This window comes from Emydura macquarii, unplaced genomic scaffold (genome assembly GCF_026122565.2).
Source record: "Emydura macquarii macquarii isolate MOO-44397 ecotype Brisbane River unplaced genomic scaffold, CSIRO-AGI_Emac_v2 contig_1043, whole genome shotgun sequence".
Lineage (NCBI taxonomy): Eukaryota > Metazoa > Chordata > Testudines > Chelidae > Emydura > Emydura macquarii.
In genome coordinates, this window is record NW_027131180.1 from 7,800,844 (window position 1) to 7,818,402 (window position 17,559).

A 17,559-nucleotide genomic window follows, 5' to 3' on the forward strand; every position below is an offset into this window, starting at 1 on the left:
TGGAATAAAATGCATCATGGTTTTAGAAAAGATAGATCATGCCAGACCAATCTGATCCTTCTCTTTGAGACGATAACTGATTTTTTAGACAAAGGAAATGCTGTTGATCTAATCTACCTGTATTTCAGTAAAGCATCTGATACAGTTCCACTTAGGAAATTATTAGTTAAACTAGAGAAGATATGGGAATTGAAAGGTGGGTAAGGAACTGGTTATAGGTGAAGCTATAATGAGTCATGCTGAAAGGTGAACTGTTTCTAATGGAGCGCCTTAAGGATGGGTCTTGGAACTGATCTTATTTAACATTTCTATTCATATCCTTTTCACAAAAAGAGGGGTTGTGCTAATAAAATTTTCAGATGAGAGAAAGTTGGGCAGCAGTACAGAAGAGAACTGGAATATCATATAAGAAGATGTGGATGACTTTGAAAACTGAAGTAATAGAAACGGGATGACATTTAATAGTGCAAAACCATGAACCTAGGGACGAAAAGAAAAAAAAATTTTTTTTTGCTATAAACTGAGGATGTTTCAGTTGGATGCAATGGAAGATGAGAAAGACCTGGGGAAAGATCAAAAGGTGATTGTGAGCTGCCCTGTAATGTGGATGTGAAAAAGGCTAATACAATCCTCTCATGCATTAGGCAAGGTAATTCCAGTTAACATAGATATGTGTTATTACAAAGTACTGGTGAGCCGTCATCTTAAATAGTGTGAGCAATTCTGGTCTCCCAGGTTTAAGAATGATTAATTCCAATTGGCACACGTGCAGAGAAGGAATATTAGGATGTCTGAGGTATGGAGAACCTATGTTAAAAGAGGAGACTTATGGAGCTTGCCTTGCTTAGCATAATAAAATGAAGGCTGAGGAAAGAGATGTTTGCTCTCCATAAATACGTTCACGGGATGAGGGAGGGGAGTTATTTAAGGTAAGGGCCAATGTCTGCTCAAGAACAAATGCATATAAACTGGCCATCATTAAGTTTAGGTTTGAAATTAGACAAAGGTTTCTAAACATCAGATGAGTGAAGTTCTGGAACAGCCTTCCAAGAGAAGTAGTGGAAGAAAAAAGCCTGCTTTGGTTCAAGACTATACTGAATTTATGGAGAGGATGGTATGATGAGATTGCCTACAATAGCACAAAGTCCATACACAACTGCTATTAGCAAATGTCTACAATGGCTGGAGATAGGACACTAAATGTGGGGATTCTGAGTTACAAGAGAGAATTCTTTCCCAGGTGTCTAGCTGGTGAATCTCATCCACATGCTAAGGGTCTAACTGATCACCATATTTGGGGTTGAGAAGGAATTTTCCCCAGCTCAGATTTGCAGAGATGCTGGGTTTTTCTTCTTTTCCTCTGAAGCATGGGACACTGGTCACTTGCTGGACTGAATTACAGTAAATGGCAGATTCTCTGTATCTTGTAGTCTTTAAATCAAGATCTGAGGACTTCAAATAACTCAGCCAGAGATTATGGGCCTATTACAGGAGTAGGTGGGTCAGGTTCTGGGGCCTATGACATGCAGGAGGTCAGATGAGATGATCATGATGGTCCTTTCTGGCCTTAATGTCTATGAATAATCTCTTCACCTTGTTCTGTCAGCAAGGGAGGGAAGTAGGGGGTTACTTCTCAAAGGAATAGGCTTCAGGACACACAACCCAGGAGATCTACAAGATGAAGTCCCGTGCCTGCCCTTTGGTTCTGGCCTCTAGTGATGCCAGGCTTTTTTAGTTTTCCGTACAACTGAAAGGAGTGGGGAGCAGGGAGCCTGCCCACTTCCTCCCCATGATTCTCAGTCCTGCTGCATGCCCGTGGAAGTTCTGGGGGTGGGGGTACAGTGCAGTGGAAGCAACTGAGACCCTTATTCTCCAATAAAAGCAGAGGCTTATCTCATTTTACGTCTGCTGAACCCAGAAAATTGAGCCTGCTATCACAAGCTGTAAATACCACATGAAAGTCAGGAATTTACGCTCCTTTCAGACTACAAAAGAATGAGGAAAAAAGATTGTTTCACTTTAATACTCCCACACTCTTTGTGGCATATGTAAGTGTCAATAGCACTCTAACTACTCAAAAAGGGGCTAATACTTTCTTTTTATTTATCCTATCTCTTAAGATACAACCAATAGAGCACAGTCACAGTGAAATATGAAACTACATTAAACTTGTCTGAACTGGAGTTTCATTGCAAATTTGAAATTCTTTTGCCAGGCCCTCTGTGATCAGGACACAGTTTCATAAGCTATGGAGAAGGGGGAATACAGGATCCCTCAGAACAACAGTGACTCCATTTACAACAATATCAGTTGATGGGAAAAATATCCTATCTTGTCTGTGAAGATAAAGTCCCAATCTCCAGAAAACCCTGGCACCATGTATGCTACCAGTGCATCCTATGCTGATGCCCATGAACTGGCCTCTGTGATGACCAGGCCAGAATAAAGATGAAGTAGTACTGTGTGCAGTTAATGTACTCATGTGCTCCTTTATGGATGGCAAACTATGGGTACATGAGTCCCATTGACAGCCCCAGAACAGTTTGGAAAGCCCATTCTCTCAAAGCAGACAGTTATTTTAGGAACACCGTTTATGGGCACCAGCTTTAGGTAAATCACAGTCTCGATGGCCTCACAAACCTCCACCATCACAAGCCCCACAGTTGACTTGCCAACACCAAACTGGTTAGTCATGGACATGCAGCAGGCTGGGATAACCAGCTTTCAGATGGCTATAGTGATCTACTTCTGCTCTGACTTGGCCTTCCTCATGCATGTTGTCCTGACATTAACCACACAGCTACTTGAACATCTACATGAACATCTACTTCTTCATGCAGAAGTTTTGAAGCCACTGCTGGTAATCCCAGGTCTACAAAATGATGTGATCGCACCAGTCTGTGCCCATGACCTTGCTCCAGAAGTGCCATTCTACGTATGGGGAATCTGAGGTTATGGCAACATTCATGAGCAGCATCAGTTGGGTCCTGGAAGCCATGTCAATACTGCCCTCTGAGAGGCGTCATTGATAGGACAAATACCGTTTCTGAAACATCCACCAACATCTCAGAGATGCTCTGCCTGATTCCTGAAATAGGAGTGAAAGCTTGAGCAGAAGTTTTTCTACCAGTACTGGATCCCTGGCTGTGGGTGCAGGGAGCGTGCAGAGCCAAAAATGGCTCTGCTGGAAATGTTGGCAGACTACATGCACTTCCAGTCAAGTACCACAGGATGGATTGCCAAGTTCTCCCACAATGCACCATGAACCAAGGCCTAGAACAACTGCAGCTTGCAAGGGTGTTTAAGAACCCTGGGATAAGCCCACAGAAACCAACAAGGTCTGATTTGGGTCTGTGTACTGAAGTATGGATGTGTCAGCACAGGGATGAGCAATGCAATGTCTATGGTCAAGTGTGAGCTTGAAAAGAATTGATCTGCAGAGGATTAACAGTGCAGTGTAGACATACCCTATTTAATTAGTTGCTTTATACCTTTAACAATAATGGTCTGCCTTAATAGTCTTTAATATTAGTTGGTAATTTGGGATGGTCTCAAGACAGGATTTTTCAAAACTAATAAGTCTTGCCAAACATATTACTTAATTCAGTTTCTCATTTTTCCAGACTCTAACAATTTATAAAGACAGCTATTTATAAAGGGGAGCTCTCTCCCTCATAGGTCAACAAGAGTTTAAAATACTTTCATGTTCTACAACAATGCTCATAGGTTTTCTCGGTCACTCTGGCAGTGACGACAAGAGAGAAATAGAACATTTCTGTATTAAGAAACAGAGATAAAAAGAAATCTAAAAAGATCTCCCTTTCACAAAGTCTTGGGATACAGAAATAGTCAACGACAAATTACATTCAGAGTCTGATAAACTTAGAAATCACAATTTCTGTTTAAATGGATTAGAAACAGCTTTTACAGAAAACATGAACAAAAATCACTTTTTCCTTAAAAACTAATTATTTCCTTTTAAACTATGGCCAACATTTTCAAGCATTGGTGCCTAAAGTTAGGCATGTAAATCCACATTTAGTCATGTAAGTACAAGTCACCTGATTTTCAGAATTGCTGAATTCATTCATCTATAATTGATTTCAGAGAGATATCTGGGAGCTTACTTCTGGAGAAAAGGACATTTCTGCATATGTGCCTAAATACTGATGTATGAGCCCATCTCTAGGTATCCAGGTTTGCAAATTTTGGTTAGTTTTGTTGCTCCTTTTGACCCAAGCATTTAGCCAATATTCAAGGTCTCGAAAGGTTGTTTCTGTTAGGAGGAGAAACTGATTATATGAATCAGGTGGTTCTTTGGAGTAATTCTGGTACAAAGAATGTACACAGACATGTGCAGAGGAAAGATGATGCAGTGATTAGGGCACTAGTCTCACACTCAGAAACCCAGGTTCAGTTCCCTGCTCCACCACTTCTTGTGTGACCTTGGGAAAATGACTTAGCCTCTTTGTACCTCCGTTCCCAAACTAGGAAATGAATAATAAAACTTCCCTACCTCATAGTAAGGCTAAATACACATCAAATTCTCTGAGGCATTCAGATACCACAGTGATGGGGATGATATAAATACCATAGATAGAAAGTCCTGTCTTCCTGAACACTGCAGAAATGAACAACAGGAGGTGTTTCCTTGTTCAGAAATTCTACCTTCTCAGCAAGAATTCCACCCAAAAGCAGCTCTCTTTCTTGGCTTCCTTCCAGGAGCATACACCATTGCTTCTCCCACTGTCTGCTGGAGTTCTCCCTACTTTCAGGTTCTTTTCATACATGCATGCAGCTGCAATCAGATTAAGGCTCCAGTTCCTGACTTTGCAATCAGTCTCCAGGAAAGGTCCTTGGCCCACCTGGTTGAGCTTCTACTCAAGATTTGCCATGCTGCTCTATGCCTGGGGTGGTGGCTTCTATTGTTTCAGCTAATAAATAAATAAAAGGGGCATTTAATTGCTCCCTCATTTAGCCTGAATGAGGGATACTTGGAATACTCATCATTTTCTCCTAGTCTGTGATTGATGGCTAACATTAACACTTTTCAGCATAGCAATGTCTGTATTATTTGAATATACAGCAAAACCTTTCCGCAGCCCTCTCTAGAGGCACAGAAATCCTAGATAGCAGGACAAGTGCAATGCTACTGCACAGGAGACAGGATGCAACTCCTGCACAGCACAGTGCCATAGAGGCTGCCTGTTAAGGGTTTGGAGAGGGAAAAATGCTGGGGTGTGACCAGTGTTTCCACAAATGCAGACACCCATTGCCCCCAATGGAGCAGAGCCATTAATGCTACAGAAGCTACTGTAGCCTCAGCACAGCAGGAGCAGCCACAAAACAGCCTTCCCATCTTCTCAGCATTTTTTAACAGAAGACCACTTACTTAAGTGCCTACTTATGGCTACAGAAAACTAACTTTAGATATCCATTTAAAAAAAGAATCTTGACCTTACCACTGTGTTATTAGATCACCCAGTATCACAGTTACATTCTTGTACACTTCTTTTTTCCTCCTTATCCCATAATGGATATAGATTACCCTACATGTTTATTCAGAGAAAAAGCATACCCACCACAGAATGTATACATACTTCTAACAGATTAGAGTCATATGCCATAACATCATTGCTAATATGTCTAACCTTTATCCAGCGATGGTTAGCATCCTTGAGCCTATTCTCAAGCTTATGTTTTTCTTCTGGGTTCAGTGATGTACTTCCAAGTGCTATTCCTCCAGTTTCGGTTAATCGTTTCAATATTCCCTTGTGTGGAGGCAGCTCTTCAACTCTTAACTGGAACAGACAAATACAAAATTTAAAATGAACTGTAGTAGAATTTTCAACTACCTTAACTTCACATCTATTGATTAGTCTATCAGCTGCAGAGACCAGGCTCAGGGCTTAATTCAGCACAAAACAACCACAGCTTTCTGAATTAAAAAAGCTCAGAAAAACAGCAAATGCTGACTGCATTAGGCAGACTTATATTGAGAAAAGAGTGGCTCTCTGAGGAGACCAAAATGGAGGAAGAACAAGCTTCTTAGGGGGGGAAATAAAAAAAAAGTTAATCTCTGCTGTGTGATGAATCTTTCCTTCCGGTCACCTGGTGCTTTATTAATTGTATCTGCCTTTTGTTTGTGTTAGCTCTAAGCCCTTTTGAGGGGATACTATGTCTCTTCCATGTTTTGTGTAGTGCTAAGCACTCTGGTCCAACTCCACAAGCAATAATGTTTATGATATATTCATAAACACTGCAAATCAGAGGGATAGTGACAATATTCATGAGTGTCCTGCCTATTGTGTTTCTGACTCCATAATCGGATTCCATCCATTCCTCTTCTAGTATGCAATTACTGCAAATTTATAGTGTCAAGATAGCCTGACATATCAAGCAACCAAAGAGTTATGTAATAGAAAGTGAAAGCTTCTGCAGCTGTCATTTTTTAAAATGTTTATCGAACTCTGAGATGGGCCACAACAGGGTCTGTAGTAGTTACTACATCACTGGGCTTAGAGTAACCTCCCTTAGGTGGATCAAAAATAAAAGAGGTGGCTTACAGCATTACTTAAAAGCCCGAGCTATTAAGAAAAAAAATATCTTCAACAGTAGGTTTGACTTTGGATCACCCAGCCTTTTGGAGCTAATGGAGAAGGGGCTCCCCTCCCACATTAATGTACGTTGAGACGAGAGAATCTTCATTCATATACGCCCTTTTCTCCCCACCTGCTATCCAGAATGGAGCTATCAGCCACTGACATTAGTACGTTTGGGTCTGTGATCTCTATAGCTCTACACATATGTACTAAAGCTCAGAGGAGCTGCACAGCAAAAAGGAAACTCTCTAATGTAGGTAGCATTTCATTTAGATTGTACGCTCTCCAGGACAGGAATTGTTTATTTTTAAAGTACCAAGGACATTTAATGCTTTGTATAAATAATAAATACGTAAATAATATTTTCTTTGCTTTGTTCCTAGATCTCACATTTCTGATATTACTGATTTACCGGGTTAAACACCAGGTCTATGTGAGCTGGAAGTACATCCAGTTCTAGAAAAGCCAATTTAAACAAAAGCAAGTGAAAGATATGAAATGCCTCTTCAGAAATCTTCCTCTGACTCCTTGACATTCAGTCCGTCAGGATGAAGTCCATTTAGCCCTACATGCATCCTTCACAGACTCCACTACATATGACAACCTGGCTTATAGGAATCAGCTAGAAAGAGCTTGTTTTCAATAGTCATAGGGAGTTTAATATTACATTATGTATCTAAAAATTAGAGGATACTTTTCAATTAGGAAGAATGCAACTTCCGTGGACTAAGAGGGCTGTCGAAGTATTTTAGAAGGAGAGGCCACATAGAAGATTACCTTTAAATATATAGAAAGTAGCTGGAGATGAGTCCGCAAAGTAAGGCAAACTAACGCCTTACAGCAAACAAATAAGGCTTAGATAAAACAGTTCCCCCTCCAACAGTTTCAGTGTGCTTTACAATCAAACTTATTTTGAAACTGCAGTTATTGAGAACAGTTTAGTTTTAAAAACCTGAACAGATCAAGCAGCTCAAATATCAGTAGGGAGAAACAAACTAGATATGAAGGGCAATTACAACCTGCTCTGTTTACATTGGCTTACGATCATAATTAGGATACAATAGATCATTAGTTAATTCAGATCTCAACAGGTGAATAGCAATATATGATAGTAAGAATTATAGGATTGTTTGGGAAGCCTAGAGGTTCTCACAGCTGGCTATACCTGTTGATAACAGGGGGGCAGGTTTCACATATTCTACTGTCAGATGGAATCTCTGGGGCTCCCATTGCCTTTCATTTAAACTTAATTTTTTTAATTTTATATTTTTAAACACCCTATTGGGGACTTCTTTCAGCCCTGCACAAGGAAATACCTTGCTGTTAACATGGTTCATTCAAGAAAGGAAACATTTCTTAATGAAATTTCCTATTAAACATAGACTAGTTAGGGATGACAAGAGATATCTGTTTTACACCTATGATCAGCCTGAGGATTTCTTTTCATCCCAATTACATACAAAAGGAGAATTTTTTCTCTAGGAGAATAAAGCAAAGAAGATGTAGAGGATTCTGTCTTTGCTGGACATAATTAATAGTACTATTTTTCTTTTTTACTTGCTTGGAAATGAACTTTGAAGACAGAGCTTTTATTATAGCAATGCTCGGATCTCTAAAAACCTACATGCCAAAAGATTGAAAGAAAGGTAACTAACGTCTCCTTTATTTTTTCCCTTTTCTGTGCCTGAGGAGCTGGAAAAGAACTTATGATTACTTTGCCTTTCTAAGATTGATACCCTTGCTGTCTTGGAGACTCTCTCAGGCCATTTTTTGTGGTTTTGATACACATATTGGTTAGTTGCATTTTTTTGAACTTTGTTATATAACTATTGTACGTGTGTATTTAAATATGAAAATTATGTATAAGGGGAAAATTACAGTACCATAAATTGGCTGAGCTCTATGCAACTCAGCAGTATCAGTTCAAAGAGGATTCTTTGGGTTCAGTTTTCACCCTTTCTGTTCAAGTTCCTGAAGTTTCTTCAAGTCTGGGATTCAAAGGAACTCCAAATTACAGGCCAGGTCTATGCACAGTTTTTGTACCACTTTAAATTAGGGTATGATTTTGTATCCATATAGCTGTACCAGCACAACAGTAATGTGGACAGAGTTATACCAGCGTTAAGGTGCCTTATATACTTATAGCTTATTCCCTTAAGTGGTACACTAGGGGGCTGTAACAGTTTTAAGACATTGCTTTCAAGTGGTATAAAAACTGTGAGTAGACTAGTTCTATAAGAGAAACTCTATAGAAACCCTGTCTTTAATCTTGCCGCTTATAGAAAGCAAGCAAAACTCCAAGCTTTGTATCATTCTAACACAAACCTATATTCTGCACCATTTCACTCAAAACTGGGCCCAAGTTCCCTTGAAACTTTTAGAAATCTACAGCAAATCTGAACATTTTTTCAACTTGGAGCCTGAAACCAAGGGAATTTTACATGGCCCTTGGGGGGTTTGTTAAAAGACTTTTATACAGCTTTAGTTTCAAACCTATCAAGCAGAGGAGCTGGTCACAAAAAATTGGATTTTCTACTGCAATTATCAGGTGCCAAAGTTCATTAAATGAAGACATATTAAATAGCTCTAAAAATCTCAGATTAGAAGCATATATTTCTGCAGGGACTTTAACCATACAATTAAATGCATCAGCCCATGGACATGCCTATCACAAATCAGTTCCATCCTAAATAAAGCATAGTAGCAATTATAAATATTTTCCTTCAGGCTCTTTAGTGGTCCATTCTTAACTTGATGTATTTAACTGTGTGACTTTAATGGGAGCCATGCACTTATTATAAAGAGAGAATAGACACCAATTTCTGTATTCATTAATTATCATGCCTGCCATAAATTCCATGAATTCAACAATTTGAGGGCTAACTTATTAACAATGCCAGATCTCAGAAATACCAACTCCTGCTGGACAGAGTTTATGAATATCACTATGGTCTGTAAATAACTATTACAAGCTTAAAAATAATGAAATGTTCACTATTTTGATGCTGGAGGAAAAAATCAAACATACACAGAAGGAAGTATTTGACAAGTCATACGATAAGAAATTTGCTATTCTAGAAAGAACAAAAGAGGCTGGCAAAGTGACATTTTTAACTAGTTCACAGTTGTATACAACTCTAAAACTACCATGAAATGCTGAAAATCATTCTGGAAATTAGAAGGCATAATGAAAACGAGGGAACAAACACACATTGAGAGAAAAGTTTTAACTAAAGTGAAAATGAGTTAAGTTTAAAGTATTGTAGAGTCTTGGAATTAAAAAACTATTAGATGTCTAATCCATTGCACTATTGATGCAGAATTGTTCATTACTCTGTATTTTCAATTACTTTTTCTAGGCTAATTAAAATGTAGGCAATATATTCTGGTATCTGAGTTTTTTCGATTATCTAGTAAATTGTGGAACAGCAGCAAATATGTATTTGACAGAAATCAATTTAGATTGATAACAAGCATTCTTTTTTTATATGCAGAACTGACAAACTAAGAAAACATTAAATATAAGAACTTATGTTACCTTCACTTTTTCAAGAGAGTCTTTTAACTGTTGTTCATTTCCCGGTTCAAGAGGAATACCAACAATGTTGTCTGCTTCCTCTAACCATAAAATGAACTCATTTAAATCTTCTTGCAATTCTGACAAAATATTTTTTTCTTCCTCCAGCCTATAGCAAGATAAAAAACACATTAATATTAACAGGGGAACACTGTGTCATAGGTCATTATATTTCTAATGCAATCTTTACTATAATAAAAATTTAAAAATCACTCCTTAACACAAATATAATACATAAATAAATGGAGGGGAAATATACAGATTATTTGACATTAACAGTAATTCTTTAAAAAGAAAAACTTCCATATTTCATCAAAATTCATCAGGCAACAAACACCACCCATGATAAATAGAATTAAATGTATTTGAAAATAAAGTTTGGAGTTGTAGCATAGAGTTTTAAACCACCCTCCATTTCTATTCATTATGATTTTGAAATCAATCCTGCAAGGTGCCAACAAGTGAACAGGAGTTGAAGCTGCCCAGCACTCTCCACGATCAGGCCCCTTGTCTGTCACAAATGATAGGAGAGCCCAACTTCAGAAATTAAGAAATGTACAGCCAAAGCTAACAAAATTGGATCCCTAAAATTAGACACTTAAATCCAGTGGGCACTATTTTCCAAGAAATGATGGTTTTGTGGTTAAGGCACTGAATTGGGAATTCAGGAAAACTAGGTTCAATTCACACCCATGCCACAGCTTTCCTGTGAACTTTCGGCAAGTCACAATCTCTCCAGTTCCCCATCTGGAAAATGGGGACAATAATGCTTCCCTTCCCTCTTCCAACATTTGTTTTGTTTCATCTATGTAGACTACAAGGTTTCAGGGTAGAGACTGTCTCTGATTATGTGACTGCACAGTGCCTAGCCCAATGAGGCCCCAATCATGGTTGGGAATTCTAGCTGCACATAGAATACAAAGAAATAAATCTATATAGAAATCTAAATAAAAGGCCTGATTTTTCAAAAGGTGACTAATGCCAACAAACTCAGGAGGAGCCGTAGAATTTGAACACATTTGAAAGTCAGGCCTACATATGGATTTAACTGCCTGCTTTTAAGCATCCAAGTCTGAAAATTGTGTCTTTAGTGTCCCTCCTGTTTATTCAGTGATTTAAAAATCACCTAGTAAATCTTCTGTAATTGTTGTTATTGTATATATATACACAATACCTCCTAAGCATTAAGCTTGAGGAGCCCTAATTCTCTAGTGGTCTGCCCTCCCAATGGTCCAAATGATACTTTAGAGTAGAGGTCTGGCATGTCAGGGTGCCAGCAGCAGTAATACTTACAAAATTAACAGAGATTCAGATTTCAGAAGGAGGTTGGAAGGAGATGTGTATGGTTTTGAAGGGAATTGCACAGGGTCCGAGAAAAATATCAGTATTTTATTAATCAATTTTACATGTACCCAAGACATAAGCAAATATCTATTGACATTGTGCTATTGCATCAATATGCATTTATTTTTTGTCACACTGATGCAAAGATGCCCAAAACACACAGAAAGGCCCCCATGCTGCAAACAGAAACATAAGTAACTTTACTCACACATGTAGTCATGCTGAAGTTAATGGATTGATCACATGAACAAAATTACTAATGTATTCAAGTGTTTGCAGGGTCTGGCCAAAGAGCAGCCTCACCACTGCAAAACACAGTAGTGTTTGCAACAACAACAAAAAACCCACAAAACAAAAGAAGAAAGCACTAGCGATGAGAGAACTTCAGAAATTCAGTTTTTGATTAGTTGGATGAGTATCCAGAAATTCTGTTGCCTTGATGAGGTATAGAGAAGCCTTTGAATAGGCTCTGCCCACGCAACCATTCCATCCCCTCAACAGGGACTAAATCTCCCAGCTGGTATCTATTTCTAGGGTGCCTTCAGAATCTATAGCTGGCACATGGTAAGTTCCTTCTCCTCTCTGCCATCTGTGACACACACATTGGGATGGAGTCTCCTTCTTTGAATTTTACATTTTTTTGCTTTCTCCAGTCATCTCCTCGTACAAGTGCCCTCTCCCCCACTCATTTTCCTTTCTATGCTGAGTTCTCCCCAAACCTGGACTTTCCTCCACCTGCTGTGGTCCCTTTCATTTAGTCCCTCACCTTCTGGCCCATCCAATGTCTTAGCTCCCAAACAGGCTACTTTTTCTATTCATTATTCCTCTCACAGAATAACTGAATCATAGAGTCACAGAACCACAGGGCTAGTACAGACCATAAGGGTCATCTAGTCTAACCCCTTGCCAAGATGCAGGATTGGTTGTGTCTAAACCATCCAAGATGGCTATCTATCCTCCTTTCGAAAACCTAAAGTGAAGGAGTTTCCATGACTTCCAAAGGCAGTCTGTTCCATTGTCCTATTGTTCTTACAGTTAGGAAGGTTTTTCCTGAGATTTAATCTAAATCTGCTATGCTGTAGTTTGAACCCATTGCCTCTTGTCCTGTGATCTCTGTGGCAAGAGAGAACAGTTTTTCTCCATCTTTTTTATGGCAGCCTTTCAAGTATTTGAAGACAGTTATGTCGCCCCTTAATCTCCTCTTTTTGAAACTAAACATACCCAGTTCCCTCAGCCTTTGCTCATATGGCTTGTATTCTATCCCTTTGACCATCTTTGTCACTCATCTCTGGATCTTTTCTATAATCGATGACCAAAATTGGACACAGTACTCCAGCTGCGGCCTAACCAGCACCAAATAGAGTTGGTGGTAACTCAGGACTCTGTTGCTCTCTCTCTGAGTTGACTCTCTTCCTGTGCGCTCAGACAAATGACTGGCAGGGAGCCTAAGTTAAAATACAAGGAGTGTGTACTATGACTGCACCAGATGCTGGGAGGAGGAAGTGTCAACTGACTCCCATCACAATCAGGATAGCGACTCCAAGCAGCTCAGAGGGAAACCATTGTCAATATAGGAAAATGGACTAAGCAAATAATGGAAACTGGTCAAGTGTGTGGAATTCCTTCTTTTAGTGGGAATCATGGGAAGTCTCTGTTAAAGTAATGGCTACTAGGGACCTTGGTGGGAAATTTGTCCTTTTCTGGGGAAATGAAGGAATAGGAATCACTTTCCAGAATCAAATGGAAATATCTCGAAAGAAAGGTTTCCTCACCATCCAAGAAAATTGGATATGGAGTATCTTAAGCATTCCAATTACTGTGTTTCCTTTTCAATACAAAATCTATATCAAGATGGAGATAAGTTTCAGACTACACAGAATCATAGACATGTAGAGCTGACAGGGACTGCTAGAAGTCATCAAGTACAACCCACTGCACTGAAGTGGGACCAAGATACCTAGAGCATCCCTGTCATGTTTGTCCTTAAAAACCTCCAAAGATGGGGATTCCACAACTCCTCTTGGAAGCCTCTTTCAGAGCTTAGCTACCCTTACAGCTAGAAAGTTTTTCTTAATACCTTCCCCAAATCTCCCTTGTTGCAGATTAAGCCCATTACTTCCTGTCGTGCCTTCAATGGACATGGAGAACAATCAAACACCATTTGTTAGTTTTTAAAGTGCTACAGGACTCTCATCATCTTCTTCATAACAGCCCATAATGTATTTGAAGACTCATCAGATCCCCTCTCAGTCTCCTTTTCTCAAAATTAATCATGATCAGGTTTGTTTTAATCTTTCCTCATATATCAGGTTGTCTAATCCTTTTGTCATTTTTGCTGCTCTCCTCTGGACTCTCTCCAATTTGTCCTCATCTTTCTTAAAATGTGACACAAGAACTGGACACAGTACTACAGCTAAGGCCTCATCAGTGCTGAGTAGAGACAGACACCTCCTGTGTCTTATATACACACTTCTGTTAATACACCCCAGAATTATATTCTCCCTTTTTGCAACCGCATCACATTGTTGGCTCATATTCAGTCTGATCCACCAAAAATTCAGATCCCTTTCAGCCATACTACTGTCTAGCCAGTTATTCCCAACGTTGTTTTTGTGCTTTTGATTTTTCCTTCCTAAGTATAGTATTTTACACTGGTCTTTATTGAATTTCATCTGGTTGATTTCAAAAAAAATTCTCTAATGTGTCAAAGTCATTTTGAATTCTAATCCTGTCCTCCAAAGTGCTTGCAACCCATCCCCGGTTGGGGTCATCTACAAATTTTATAAGCATACTCTCCATTCCATTATCCAAGTTTTTAATGAAAATATTCAATAGTATCAGACTCAAGACAGACCCCTGAAGAATTTACTAAATACATTCTCCCTATTTGACAGCAAACCTTTGAGAACTACTCTGAGTATGGTTTTCAACCACTTTTACATCCACCTTATAGTAAATTCATCGTGGCCACATTTCCCTAGTTTGCCTTTGAGAATGGCATGTGGGACTGTGTCAAAAGCCTTATTAAACAGAATATAACACATCTAGAGCTTCCCCATCCACTAGGCCAGTAACCCTGTTAAAGACGGAAATTTGATGGTTTGGCATGATTTGTTCTTGTATTTTCAGGTATCGATGTTTAGGCTCACTGGTCTGTAATTTCATGGGTCCTCTTTGTTCCTCTGTTTAAAGACAGGTATTAATTTGTTCTTCTCCAGGAGCATGGAGGACACCAGAATCCCTAAAGCTGTGCTTTGCAGCCTATTGAAAAACAAAGGTCACAGGTCTGAAACAAAATCTTAAGGCCTGTAACATCAATACCAACAATTGGGAGGATTTGGACTTGGACAGGGCCAGCTGGAGGCAGTACTGTCATTTAGCTATTAAAAACTTTAAAATCAAACAAGCAAGTACAAGGGAAGAAAAGAGAGAAAGGAGAAAGACAATCTCAGTAACTCCATCAACTGCAGGTTTTACCTGTAGCATCTGTGATTGCATCTGCGGATCAAAGATTGGCCTTATTCCACACTAACACACATAAACAAACTTAGTCACAAAGGGTTACTGATACAACTAATTTGTTCACATTAACTCCATGTACATGTACATTTGTCCTTCTCCAGTCTTCTGGGACCTCACACTTCCTCCATAACATCTCAAAGATAATCCCTAATGGTTCCAAGAGTGCTTCAGCCTGTTCCGTAAGCACCCTAGGATTAATTTCACCAGGCCCAGCTGAGTTGAATACATCTAACATCCCTAAATATTCTTCAACCCGTTCTCCCTATTTTGGCCTGTGCTTCTATTCCCTTGTTAATATTAATTGTGTTAAGTATATGGTCATCATAAACATTTTCATTGAAGACTAATAGGCATTAAACGCCTAAGACTTTTTGATATCATCCATTTTTAGCTATCCTTCCCCACTACACTTTCCTTCATTTTTTTCTTGCTCCTAACATATTAATAAAATGTCTTCTTATTGCCTTCTCTGTCCCTTACTACATGTAATTTATTTTGTGCATTAGCCATTCTGATTTTGTCCCTATGTGCTATTAATTTGTACTCCTCCTTAGCAATTTATCATCCTTCCACTTTTTGTAGATCCCTCTGATTTTTCAGGTCACTAAAGAGCTCCTGATGGAGCCATACATTGGCCTCTGACAATTTTTTTCTATCTTTCTCCCACTCTGGGGGTAGTTTGTTGTGGTGCCTTTAATATGAACTCTGAGAAACTGCCAGCCCTCCTGAACTACTTTTTCCCGTAGATTGTCTTCCCCTGGGACTTTACCCAGTGGCATACCGGGGGGGAGGGGAAGAGGGCTATGCCTCCGGGCGCCTGCCTTGGGTGGGGGCACCGGCCGGGCTCTCCTTGGAGGAGCCATCCCTGCTGTTGAAAGCAGCCAGGGGCCGCCGAGCTTTGATATCCCCGGTGGCCACACAGATCCCAGCTCAGGCCTGTCAGTGGCCGAGGGCTTCCGCTGTGGGGGGAGTAAGTGTCCTCACGGTCCTTCCGCCCCTGCGCTGGGTGCAACAAGGGAGTTGTGAAGACCAGATCCCGTCACGCCCGCCCCCCTCCGACTTCCAGGCAGTCTGGGGGCATCTTCCCCTGTCACTCCCACTCCCAGAAGCACCAGCGGAGAGGGGAAGTGGGGGGAGAGCAGGAAATGGGTCCACAGACCCCATCACCATGGGGCGCTGATGCTACCACTGATAGTGGGGGGTGCAAATGCAAGTATTGGCCCCTGGGTGCCGGAGACCCACGGTAAACCATTGACTTTGCCTGCCAGTTCTCTGCGTTTGTTAGCAGTATTTTAAAGTAAAATACATCATAGAGTGCAGTTATCTCAAAAACAAGATTTATAAGCTTAGGAAATTCAGAATTAAGGTTAAAATGAAAAGAAATCCTAGCATATTACAGGGCAAGGCCATACATAGCTAAAACTCCTAAACAAGCTTATCTCTGCCCTGTAGTGATGTCACATAGTAGCCATATGAATATGATTAAGGCATTTTAGTATTTGTAGTCCCAGACTAAATTTAAAATCTTTTTTAAACACACACTTTTCAAAAAATTACCTTCATAGTGTTTACAATGTCCCTGTAATGTATTTTACCCTTAAATTACTGATATGTACTCTCAGATTTAATTTCTATCTTATAGCTTTGTCTGGAAACTTCTTTGTTTTTGTATCAAAAATTAAAATTTCCATACATGAACATTAACCAAGAAATTCAAAGAGAATGTTACTGTGTGAGATTTCTAATGAATTATCTTTTTATGAAGTATCAACTTAAAATGTAAACCAAAAATTATATAATGTATATCTATATGCATATACACACACAACTTTTATGTCAGATTCACCAGTAATCTCTGGCTCTAAACCACTCTGCAGCACCACAAAGCAGCCAGAGTGTGCCAAGTTTCCCCTTTCTTCTGTCCTTCTCATCGACTGCATGAACCACCTCCTTAAATTCCTCTTGCAATCTACTGAATGCACATTACCATTTCCCCCCTCCTTTCTGCCTTCTACATATGTCTCAATACATGTATATGCGCGCGCACGCACTCACACACACCCTTTATTCCCCAAATTCATCTCCCCTCCACACAGTGTCCCCTTCCCTCCATCCCTGTCTGTCAAGTAAATCTGAGGCAATGGAGAGTTGTTGAAAATATGTATTTTAGTCACTGGTGCTGTTATTTTTCATAACTGAAAAGTTTTTTTGTCTGAAGAGGCTGAAGAATAAAATCTTCTTCAGATAAACCCATGAAGAATTCCGTTCTCAAAATGGCCACCATCTCCCACTGTTCACAGTGGAACAGAAGCCACAGGCTGCCCTCTATTTTAAAACAGCCACCTCCTAAAGCCAGACTGCCCTTGATGCTGGCACCCCCCGTTCTATCACAAGATGGAGTAGAGCACTATGAGTAGGTGATTTGAGACAGTGGCCATCTTTGCTAAGGGAAGCTTCAGTTCCATTGAGATCAATGGAAGAATACAATCAATTGGAAGAGAGCAAGTCTTTGTA

At 39.7% G+C, this 17,559-nt stretch overlaps 1 protein-coding gene across 26 annotated transcripts in view; it reads right to left on the reverse strand.

Moving 5' to 3' along the window:
- Window positions 1–17,559, reverse strand: part of DMD (dystrophin) — a 1,854,857-nt gene that overhangs the window by 583,346 nt on the left and 1,253,952 nt on the right. For all 26 annotated transcript variants that reach the window (XR_010919130.1, XR_010919131.1, XM_067545076.1 and 23 more), the window contains 2 exons: window positions 10,141–10,288; window positions 5,652–5,801 (listed from right to left, as the gene is read on the reverse strand). Coding sequence is in view for 24 of the 26 variants with exons in the window: in XM_067545076.1 (XP_067401177.1) it covers window positions 5,652–5,801; window positions 10,141–10,288 (298 nt within the window). In the remaining 2 variants the exon portion in view is untranslated. The remainder of the gene's footprint in view (window positions 1–5,651; window positions 5,802–10,140; window positions 10,289–17,559) is intronic.